This window comes from Ylistrum balloti, unplaced genomic scaffold (genome assembly GCF_031769215.1).
Source record: "Ylistrum balloti isolate Yb309-2 unplaced genomic scaffold, AGI_CSIRO_Ybal_v1 Utg369646, whole genome shotgun sequence".
NCBI lineage: Eukaryota > Metazoa > Mollusca > Bivalvia > Pectinida > Pectinidae > Ylistrum > Ylistrum balloti.
Genome location: NW_026781904.1, coordinates 845,943 through 858,401, shown reverse-complemented (window position 1 = coordinate 858,401; position 12,459 = coordinate 845,943). Strand labels below are relative to the sequence as shown.

The window sequence follows — 12,459 nt, the reverse complement described above, 5'->3', positions numbered from 1 at the left end:
GGAAGCTTGAATGGCACTTGGTCATATACCGTTAAAACCTAAGGAAGAGAAGTTTTAATGAATATTTACATAAAATAGCATAAATAGACCCCCATACCCCTCTCTCTCTCTCTCTCTCTCTCTCTCTCTCTCTCTCTCTCTCTCTCTCTCTCTCTCTCACACACACACACACACACACACACACACACACACACGTTCTCTCTCTCTCTCTCTCTCTCTCTCTCTCTCTCCCTCCCCTCTCTCTCTCCCTCCCTCCCTCCCTCTCTCTCTCTCTCTCTCTCTCCCCCCCTCTCTCTCTCTCCCTCTCTCTCTCTCTCTCTCTCTCTCTCTCTCTCTCTCTCTCTCTCTCTCTCTCTCTCTCTCTCTCTCTCTCTCTCTCTCTCTCTCTCTCTCTCTCTCTCTCTCTCTCTCTCTCTCTCTCTCTCTCTCTCTCTCTCTCTCTCTCTCTCTCTCCCTCCTTTCTCTCTCTCATACACAAACAATCAAATAAGTTATTAAATAAAAATGGCAAGGAATATATTTCAATAAATGTAACTTATATTCTCAAATACATTTTACATTAGGGACGATAGTTTTTTCATTGAATAGGGTTTTTTACGTTCAAATACCACAAAACTGCCTGAGTAATAGATTATTATACTCTACAACACTTTTAACCGACTCAAAGCTCACAGATGACCCAATATACCACATATTATGTTCTCCCTGGATATCAAATATATCCCATAATATCCCAGATGCCATGTCGGAGACGGAATACCTAGGAAAGTAGTTCCAAGTTTTTCTGCTTATTACATTCTCAATGGTTGCTTGTTCTACATTCATTATATGATCTTTCAATTTTTTGGTAAGTGTTGTCCTGTCTGGATTTTGTTTTGAGAATTGATAATATACGGACGATTGGACGTATTTGTTGTCCGGACCGTCCGGAAACTCTCCTCGTGTGTAATTTTCTCCTGTAATGTAATTAAGAGAGGAGTAGGAATCTCGGTGAACCCAGATAGAACTTTCTTCTTTATTGTTAATGTTGTAAGCGTAGTAATCCTGGGGAGTCAACCCCCTGTTTAATCCGTAATTAGTATCTACCAATGTTGTCGTATAGTAGTAATTAAATGTCCTACTAAACATCTCCTGGACATGTGGTTCAAATGTAATGACATCTGACATAAATTTCATCGTCGGACTGATGATCAGAAAATCAAATGTTTCTCTGCGCCATCTCCGACATCTCTGATACATAACGCGGAACTTGTTGCTAGGTTTTAAGCGAAAAATCTTTTTAACATCGCTCGACAATCTGACATTGATATTAGATTGTCTTGCAATTTCAGCCCACAGAAATTGAAATCCTTTGCTTAAGATTTTGACGACGCTTTTTACTTCCGGTAATGGCGGTTTGGATATTTCAGCCAGGAGCCTAGGTGTCATCCACATCATTCCGTACAAAGTTGAAATTTCGTCTACGTGTCCATATCCTTGAGCTGTCAGAGCACTCATGAATGTTGCTTTCAACACTTCTATATCATGAATCTTTAGAAACTCAAGAAATGTCATGTTAACTTGGGACATTATGGCTTTAATAGGCCTGGGCATCAATTCCCCTTCATAATTTCCAAACATTTTAGTGTGAAGTCCTATATATTTACCGATGGCTTGTTGTAGAATGCTCATGGCTTCTGTTGTATTAGTGATATGTGGATGAAGCTCAACCAAAACTCGTAGAATGTTCTGTAAATTTGTCATTGGAACTGTAATAAAAATCATCTTTATGAATGAACATACTTTTGTTTTTTTTAATAAAACAATATATTTCAAATGCACTTTACAAATTAATAAACAATGTTTATTTACGTGTTTGTTTATATGAGGGGTCAAAGGTCAGAACTGAGTAATTCACCAAAATACAAAAGTTAAGGCTCTAAATGTCTCGAAGAATCAAATTACAAGGCTGCATGTGTCGCCAAAGGTCAAAGGTAAATGGGCTCCATATGTAACAAAATGTCAAAGGTTAATTCTCTATGCCACCGAATGTTACGTTAAGTTTGTATATGTCAACAAAAGATAATTTCTCTATATGTCACCAAGCAAAGGTCATAGGTTACGTCTCTATGTCACCAAAGGTCATATGTTATGGCACTATATTCATCAAAGGTCATAGGTTAAGGCTCTACATTACACCGAAGAAGGACTACTACTAGATGAGTCACAAGATGTCAAAGGTTAAATCTTTTTGGAATTAAATGATATCCTACCTAATAAATAACTGATACCTTATTTGGTAAATAGTTGATACCCTACCTGGTTGTTGTTTATTGACCCAAATTGTTGGACTCGGCATTGGTAGGAGATGCCCTGCGTCGAATTCGTTTACCAATCTGTAAATTTCTGTATAATCTGGCTGAGTGTAAACTGTACCCATTTCATGAGGCACTTGACGATGATAAATTGTTCTTGACTTCCCACCAATATAGTTTGACTTCTCAAACACAGTTATGTTTGTATAACCAGCTACCTGTCAACATCATAGAAAGGTACATATATACAGTCTATGTATATAATCAAGCACATACAAATTATTAATGGCGTCCAAGCAAACCACTTGCTGATCGATTCGGATTTAGATTATGCATTATGTCATTGTTTTGTTTGTCTCTGTCAGTGAGTTTGTACAAACATGTTTTGTCGGTTGAAACTCTACGCTAATTGGAATATATTAACCTAACCTGTTTGCCGATCAGTTACAAACTATGTCAGTTTTACAGGTTAAAGATAAAATACATGACCTGTGTTACTTTTCTCCATTTCTTTCACTTATCAATAATTTGGAAAAAATCAAACATATCTCTTTCTTACACTAGTATAATTTGTTTAATGATTTATCTCATTCCACGCAAGAAAAAAATCCTTATTTCTAATTTATGTTAAATAATTGTTAAATTATATAAACGTTTATGCAAAAGACACGCAAGTGAGCAGCACATTTTTATGATTTAGAGTTAGATACAATGGATTCAAACAATAAATTAAACTGCATCATATAGATGTTTCGTCCTTCTAGGTCTCGTCAGTGATGCTAAGGGCCTAAATTTTGAAGCCTAGGAGGCGATATTATTACAGAAAACGAAAAAAAAAAACAATATCAATGTTTGGAGGGCTATAACCAAAAGGTAATGAAAAATGTGATGTCGCGTTGAAGCACTCGGGATGTGGAAAAGCTAGTCTAATATGTTAATGTTACAATGCTGGGACGATCAATTATGTAGTTGTATGTATGCAGTTTTCTTTATCTCTAACCTGTATGTGGTTGACGGTAATATCAATTTTGTCTCACGTATGCTCAGACTTTACACACTATTAATTTTCGTGTATTGTATATAAATGTATATACTCCAGAAAAATAGATTGTCGTGATATTGATAGAAAAACTTGTCATAAGAATGAATATCCTACATGAATGTAAAGTGTTTGTGTATATTCTGAACGTTGCCACTATTCGAATGAAATAAATTTACAATGACATACAGGTTTATTAGGGAAAGCTGATACCTTTATTACTATTATAAAACTAGGTAGTCCTCTTTCTTATATTTTTGTTTGCGTCTGCGCGTAAAATGATAAAAACATAAATATCAGTCACATGATTTTTCATCTGTCCTATATGTCATGTATGCCATTCATGGTAAAATGTTCGCGGAATACAAGAATTCATATTGTACAATTTTTTATAATGAATAACAGAAATGTACAACGTGCTGTTGTTTTTATCAACAGCTGAATCATTCGTTATTAACACTAATTATTTATGTGGTCACAACACAGAACGGAAACTAATGACTTAGGTATATAATTACTCTAGGCATACTTCTAATTGTGTCATAAAAATACAAAACCATTCAGCATTACAGAAATCGCACTAGCGATGATGTCTATTGTCAGTGTAACCATTTGGAAACTGTGGCTATTCACGTACAAAAAATGTCGTTGAAAATAACAAAGGAAACATCAATGTGTAAAGCCGGAATTGGGAATATGTTCAGTTATCTAATATATGTCCCTATGTTTAGTTATTTAGTGCATGTCTTTATGTTCTGTTATCTAATGCATGTCCTTATGTTCAGTTATCTAATACATGTCTTTATGTTCAGTTATCTAATGCATGTCCTTATGTTCAGTTATCTAATGCATGTCCTTATGTTCAGTTATCTAATACATGTCTTTATGTTCAGTTATCTAATACATGTCTTTATGTTCAGTTATCTAATGTATGTCCCTATGTTTAGTTATCTAGTGCATGTCTTTATGTTCTGTTATCTAATACATGTCTTTATGTTCAGTTATCTAGTGTATGTCCTTATGTTCAGTTATCTAATACATGTCCTTATGTTCAGTTATCTAATACATGTCTTTATGTTCAGTTATCTAATGTATGTCTTTATGTTCAGTTATCTAATGTATGTCTTTATGTTCAGTTATCTAATACATGTCTTTATGTTCAGTTATCTAATACATGTCCTTATGTTCAGTTATCTAATACATGTCTTTATGTTCAGTTATCTAATACATGTCTTTATGTTCAGTTATCTAATGTATGTCTTTATGTTCAGTTATCTAATACATGTCCTTATGTTCAGTTATCTAATACATGTCTTTATGTTCAGTTATCTAGTGTATGTCTTTATGTTCAGTTATCTAATACATGTCTTTATGTTCAGTTATCTAATAAATGTCCTTATGTTCAGTTATCTAATACATGTCAGTTATCTAGTGTATGTCTTTATGTTCAGTTATCTAATACATGTCTTTATGTTCAGTTATCTAATACATGTCCTTATGTTCAGTTATCTAATGTATGTCTTTATGTTCAGTTATCTAATGTATGTCTTTATGTTCAGTTATCTAATACATGTCCTTATGTTCAGTTATCTAATGTCTTTATGTTCATGTCTTTATGTTCAGTTATCTAATGTATGTCTTTATGTTCAGTTATCTAATACATGTCCTTGTGTTCAGTTATCTAATACATGTCTTTATGTTCAGTTATCTATGTTCAGTTATCTAATACATGTCTTTATGTTCAGTTATCTAATACATGTCTTTATGTTCAGTTATCTAATACATGTCTTTATGTTCAGTTATCTAATACATGTCTTTATGTTCAGTTATCTAATACATGTCCTTATGTTCAGTTATCTAATATATGTCTTTATGTTCAGTTATCTAATACATGTCTTTATGTTCAGTTATCTAATACATGTCTTTATGTTCAGTTATCTACTTTATGTTCAGTTATCTAATACATGTCATTAAGTTCAGTTATCTAATACATGTCTTTATGTTCAGTTATCTAATACATGTCTTTATGTTCAGTTATCTAATACATGTCTTTATGTTCAGTTATCTAATATGTCTTTATGTGTTCAGTTATCTAATACATGTCTTTATGTTCAGTTATCTAATACATGTCCTTATGTTCAGTTATCTAATGTATGTCTTTATGTTCAGTTATCTAATGTTGTTCAGTTATCTATCAGTTATCTAATGTATGTTATCTTTATGTTCCTTATGTTGTTCAGTTATCTAATGTCTTTATGTTCAGTTATCTAATACATGTCTTTATGTTCAGTTATCTAATGTATGTCTTTATGTTCAGTTATCTATGTGTCAGTTATCTAATGTGTCCTTATGTTCATTATCTAATTTGTCTTTATGTTCAGTTATCTAATGCATGTCCTTATGTTCAGTTATCTATGTTCAGTTATCTAATACATGTCTTTATGTTCAGTTATCTAATACATGTCTTTATGTTCAGTTATCTAATACATGTTCAGTTATCTAATGCATGTCTTTATGTTCAGTTATCTAATACATGTCTTTATGTTCATGTTATCTAATACATGTCTTTATGTTCAGTTATCTAATGTACTTTATGTCAGTTATCTTATGTCTTTATGTTCAGTTATCAGTTATGTTCTAATGTATGTCTTTATGTTCAGTTATCTAATACATGTCCTTATGTTCAGTTATCTAATGTATGTCTTTATGTTCAGTTATCTAATACATGTCCTTATGTTCAGTTATCTAATGTATGTCTTTATGTTCAGTTATCTAGTGTATGTCTTTATGTTCAGTTATCTTTATGTTCAGTTATCTAATACATGTCTTTATGTTCAGTTATCTAATACATGTCCTTGTGTTCAGTTATCTAATACATGTCTTTATGTTCAGTTATCTAATGTTGTCTTTATGTTAGTTATCTAATGTATGTCTTTATGTTCAGTTATCTAATACATGTCTTTATGTTCAGTTATCTAAACATGTCCTTATGTTCAGTTATCTAATGTATGTCTTTATGTTCAGTTATCTAATACATGTCTTTATGTTCAGTTATCTAATACATGTCTTTATGTTCAGTTATCTAATACATGTCTTTATGTTCTTTATGTTATCTAATACATGTCTTTATGTTCAGTTATCTAATACATGTCCTTGTGTTCAGTTATCTAATACATGTCTTTATGTTCAGTTATCTAATACATGTCTTTATGTTCAGTTATCTAATGTATGTCTTTATGTTCTGTTATCTAATGTATGTCTTTATGTTCAGTTATCTAATCTAATACATGTCTTTATGTTCAGTTATCTAATGTATGTCTTTATGTTCAGTTATCTAATGTATGTCTTTATGTTCAGTTATCTAATGTATGTCCTTATGTTCAGTTATCTAATGTATGTCTTTATGTTCAGTTATCTAATGTATGTCTTTATGTTCAGTTATCTAATGTATGTCTTTATGTTCAGTTATCTAATGTATGTCTTTATGTTCAGTTATCTAATACATGTCTTTATGTTCAGTTATCTAATACATGTCTTTATGTTCAGTTATCTAATACATGTCTTTATGTTCAGTTATCTAATACATGTCTTTATGTTCAGTTATCTAATGTATGTCTTTATGTTCAGTTATCTAATGTATGTCTTTATGTTCAGTTATCTAATACATGTCTTTATGTTCAGTTATCTAATGTATGTCTTTATGTTCAGTTATCTAATGTATGTCTTTATGTTCAGTTATCTAATGTATGTCTTTATGTTCAGTTATCTAATACATGTCTTTATGTTCAGTTATCTAATACATGTCTTTATGTTCAGTTATCTAATGTATGTCCCTATGTTCAGTTATCTAATGTATGTCCTTATGTTCAGTTATCTAATGTATGTCTTTATGTTCTGTTATCTAATGTATGTCCCTATGTTCAGTTATCTAGTGCATGTCTTTATGTTCAGTTATCTAATGTATGTCCCTATGTTCAGTTATCTAATACATGTCTTTATGTTCAGTTATCTAATGTATGTCCCTATGTTCAGTTATCTAATGTATGTCTTTATGTTCAGTTATCTAATACATGTCCTTATGTTCAGTTATCTAATACATGTCTTTATGTTCAGTTATCTAATGCATGTCCTTATGTTCAGTTATCTAGTGCATGTCTTTATGTTCAGTTATCTAATGTATGTCCCTATGTTCAGTTATCTAATACATGTCTTTATGTTCAGTTATCTAATGTATGTCCCTATGTTCAGTTATCTAATGTATGTCCTTGTGTTCAGTTATCTAATACATGTCTTTATGTTCAGTTATCTAATACATGTCTTTATGTTCAGTTATCTAATGTATGTCTTTATGTTCTGTTATCTAATGTATGTCTTTATGTTCAGTTATCTAATACATGTCTTTATGTTCAGTTATCTAATGTATGTCCTTATGTTCAGTTATCTAATGTATGTCCCTATGTTCAGTTATCTAATGTATGTCCTTATGTTCAGTTATCTAATGTATGTCTTTATGTTCTGTTATCTAATGTATGTCCTTATGTTCAGTTATCTAATGTATGTCTTTATGTTCAGTTGTCTAATGTATGTCTTTATGTTCAGTTATCTAATACATGTCTTTATGTTCAGTTATCTAATACATGTCTTTATGTTCAGTTATCTAATGTATGTCTTTATGTTCAGTTATCTAATACATGTCTTTATGTTCAGTTATCTAATACATGTCTTTATGTTCAGTTATCTAATACATGTCTTTATGTTCAGTTGTCTAATGTATGTCTTTATGTTCAATATCTAATGTATGTCCTTATGTTCAGTTATCTAATACATGTCTTTATGTTCAGTTATCTAATGCATGTCTTTATGTTCAGTTGTCTAATGTATGTCCTTATGTTCAGTTATCTAATGTATGTCCCTATGTTCATTATCTAGTGAGTGTCTATGTTCGTATGACAAATGTTTATTTAAGCCAACCTTTAGTTTATAAGCCATGTGGATCCCAGCGGGTCCAGCACCAATGATTGCTATTCGGTCCTGTTTAGATTTCGGGCCTTGAATTTTCGGGAAAGGAGTTGATAGTAATGTTTCGTCTACCACATTGTATTGTTCTGTAGAAAGAAAAACAACATAAGATACTGACGTATTGACTGTAACCTAAAAACCTGTCAAAAGATATATTGTCAAGTTGTCATTCTATCTGCCACCTAGTTTTCCTTCAATTTAAAATTTAAGTTAAAATTCCAAGGTTCTTTTTCCGTCCGTTTGACATGCTAACCGTCTGTGACAATATCTAATTTCAAACTTACAACAAAGAGATTCGAGAGATGGTGGATGATAAAGACTACAAAATCATTTGTGTGTTCGATACCGTAATCTTCCTGTAAAATATCTCATTTCCTTCTTATGAATACGCCAGGTGGTTTATTGTTGTCAATAATGTTGGAGTACGTCATATTACATTTTTCGACTGCCAAAGATTCAAATAATGGTTTAGTAGAATTTGTTTTCCCTTCCGGAACACCTATTCTGGTGATTATTGTACTTTACAAAGGTTTTTCTCTCTGACGTTTATGTTTTACTCTCGTTTCAACAATTGTAACAACGTTTCGGTATTTACTTGTTGTTTCTATCTGTTTGGCGTTTTATGGTGAAACAATATTCATCCCCCTGACAAATTAAGACGAAACTCGTACTTCATAATGTATAAATGTTTTCGGTTCATTACGTAATATACGTGTATAAATTACCCTAAAGGTATATGTTCAAAACAGCTTGCTGTGACGTTATATTGATGAGAATTATTCCATTTTACAGTTAATTTACTCTAAATGTAACATATTGTAGAACATCAATATTCTAACGACAATGATGCCGATTAGTGGCAACTGGTACTGCAGAACTTCAACATAATCAAAATTTACTTCTTGAACTGTTTTTCCTTTTGTGATGTAAAATCTGATTTTTTTTTCCATAAATAAATCTCTTGGTAACGTTCCAATATGAATCCGTATAACAGTCGTATCAAATTGTACAATAAAACGATAAGGGTAATTTTAACTCCTGGAAAAAACAGACCAATAAAAACCTTTATTCACGTGACATGAGTCATACAACGGAGTGTTGCTGAATTAGCCTAGTTTTTATTTCATGCTAAAGGGCACGTATAGGAAGGCCAATGAAGTTAATCTCGTTGATTATGACCATCTCTTCATTATTTGTACCATAAAACAACAGTGTGTCTGAGTGCAGTATTTTTGTGCTTATCTTTATTAGTTGATATACTTTATTGCTTTACGGACAGATGTTAATTTAGAACAAATCTATTCCCATTATCCCCGCCACTTCGGATACCGAACGGAATGTGGAATTAGAATTAGTCAGTCATATCATTGTGCAGTTGTTACTAAAGGTGGGTTGTGGGTAATTATTCAGCTGCTGAAATAGTATATAGCTTTGAGAATTACAACCCACTTCTACAGATATATACACATTCCCTGCTTAATCATATTTCTATAATTATACCTCTTGTAAATCTTAGCGTTGTTTTGGAATGTTGACCACAAATAGAAATGTTTACATTTGCGCTGCAATCTCTCTAGATGAAGAAAGCCCAACCCAATGTTAATAATTTTCGATATTTACGTACGGTGATTAGGCTTGCGCATAGATATCAAATAAAATGTAAGAACTACTTGTCCAAGTTGCGAACGCTACAAAACGAGATTATAGTTTATGTCGTTCGGAAAAGTAAAGGAAAATGTCAATCCTTACAAAAATAACTTTAAAACATATGGCATTAAAAGAAAAGTATGTCCATCTCACTCTCCGAGATCGCGGCCGGTAAAAATGTTGTAAAACCTGTAAAAGCACGTGCTATTTGTAATGTCCCAACCGAATGTCGCCAGGTTGTACCGATGCCCTCAGAAAATACACAACCTAACCTCAGTATGAATTATTCTGCTGCAGCCTTTCAGTCAAACATGTCATCAGAACTTTTATCTAATTAATTCTTCCATGGACGCACGTTCACATTCAACAACACTCACTAGCATTATCAACGTGGAAAAAATGGCGTGTCATGTTAATCGTTTTCCCGCTCTTTCGATCAGCTGATCGGGCGGCCTCATCACGTATTTATAGATATATACCTGCGCGGTGTTAAATAATGACATTGTGTACTATGAGAAAGGAATATTGTGTAAATTATGAACTATTGATTCTTAAAACTAAAAGAGGATGTCTAAATATTTAAATAAATATTATAAAACATGTTGATTGTACTCTTATCTTTGAGAACTATTTTGTTTACTGTACAGGTCCACGGCAGCGCCACCTAGTGTTTTTGGATTTACTTGGCTGTTCTGTAAAGCGGGCGGCTGTGCGAACAATGTGTATAAGATGGTTTTGTTTTTATTTTTATTTTTAATTTCAAAGTGGGCAAGTGTAAATATAAGGATTGTTTCTTATTTTCTGTAGCTGTATCGAATTGTATTTACATTGGGGTAAGTACATATTTAACTTGGTGCGCGCAATATGTACTTACCCAATGTAGATACAATTCGCTGCAGCTACAGAAAATAAGATACAATCTGACCTGTACAGCTTAAGTATATATTTTTTAAAAAGCCTGCATTTGTGCGGTAAATGTCTAAAACTTTTACTCTCATTTTATTCTGTTGACATAAAGCTAACACGACTTAAGGGCTGTTTATTTTTATGTTATTTACCGTAATATCAACAAATAAGATTTTGAGGATTAATAACATAAATACAAACTTAATACCTGGTCAAAGAAATATGAACCTTTTTGCAAATACCCAGTAATTTCCAGCTATATCTTTAAACTGCGTTAAATGATCGAAAACGAAATAGCAATGAAACGAAATGGAATGCTACTTTCGAGAGGCTTAAAATTCGTTTATTTTTTCCTTCAAAATAAACGTCTTCGTTGACTGTTGATGCCATTGATAAATCCTACTCCTGAAAATCAGTTAATCCATGTCAAATTTTATCGTTTATCATTTCGTGAACATATAAATTCGTGGATTAAGAGTTCCACTGAATTCAAAGGAAATGCGTCACCCACAAAAATTACTGACTTTTACAGTATGTGTATAAGCGAGTTTAATGATTTTTTACAACCCGGGAATGTAATGTAAACTCTTTTAGCCTATATTTTATGTAGGTATTGTGATTCGTTTATCAACACTGTGATTCACATTTTATTTATGGCAATAGTGATGTTGTTGATGTTTTCACTCAGGCCCGTATTCCAACAGCAACATAAAAGTCTCCAGCTGTTGTTAAAACACGTCTTACTCTGTGACAAGAAGTCTGTAAACGCATCGATGAACTTTGAGTTATATCAAACTATCGTTATCTATTCATATATTTTTCTTTAAGTGTCGACCTTATTTACAAATCTGTCGTCTTGTCATCTTCGTAACCTCAATAAACGGTTGGTTAATTTTGTTTTAATTCTTGGCCTTAAAAACAGTCTCGTCCTCGATTCACCAATCTTTACAACGAAATCAATATTCTAACTGTTTGTTTAGGTCTGTTGCACGTGTTGTTATTTATAGTAAACATTATTGTGGTATACTTTGACAATTTTTTGTTAAAAAAAATCAGACTTACCTAACAATGATCTTGTTTCGTCCTCCGATGAGAATCCAATAACAGAAACGACCTGAAAAGGAAAACAATAATTATCTATTGTGTTCTCGAAATTTTACATTTTAGTGTGTTCTTGATTTGGTAGTGTCACCATACTTACATGTACCAAACACAATATTGTAAGAGAAACAACGGCTGTCGACAGGTTGTCCATCTCTCTGCGTACCATTACCTTTAGTGTTCCGTGCTGACTAGTAATTCTCTCTTTATATATATATCTACATTCACAAACACACACTCACAGAGTGTGGGAGATACATATGTGTAGTCACGCCTATGCGTCAATTGCATTGCATACGTCGGTATAAAGTTAAATTACCTTGACAGGTATTTTAAATAACACGCTTTGATAAATTTCATATAATAAGGTCTAATAAACACTGACACGTCCTAAGATACCAAGGTTTCTAAAAAAAGTTATTTATAGTAAATCCAGTTTGTTTGTTTAGATAC

At 32.3% G+C, this 12,459-nt stretch overlaps 1 protein-coding gene across 1 annotated transcript; it reads right to left on the bottom strand.

The window, feature by feature from the left end:
• Window positions 1–568: 568 nt before the first annotated feature.
• LOC132555163 (uncharacterized) lies at window positions 569–12,175 on the bottom strand. Its single transcript, XM_060219514.1, has 5 exons — window positions 12,107–12,175; window positions 11,968–12,019; window positions 8,305–8,438; window positions 2,299–2,512; window positions 569–1,748 (listed from the first exon to the last, which is right to left on the bottom strand). The coding sequence occupies exons 1-5, from the start codon at window positions 12,173–12,175 to the stop codon at window positions 601–603; spliced, it is 1,617 nt and encodes a 538-aa protein (XP_060075497.1). The 3' UTR covers window positions 569–600.
• Between the last annotated feature and the right edge of the window lie 284 nt (window positions 12,176–12,459).

What these genes read in the sequence shown, in the direction of transcription:
- LOC132555163 (XM_060219514.1), bottom strand. Translation starts at nt 12,175, where the DNA reads ATGGTACGCAGAGAGATGGACAACCTGTCGACAGCCGTTGTTTCTCTT. An exon ending in CAATATTGTGTTTGGTACAT is followed by an intron (nt 12,020 to 12,106) that starts GTAAGTATGGTG and finishes TTTCCTTTTCAG; the next exon opens with GTCGTTTCTGTTATTGGATT. An exon ending in CGAAACAAGATCATTGTTAG is followed by an intron (nt 8,439 to 11,967) that starts GTAAGTCTGATT and finishes TTCTTTCTACAG; the next exon opens with AACAATACAATGTGGTAGAC.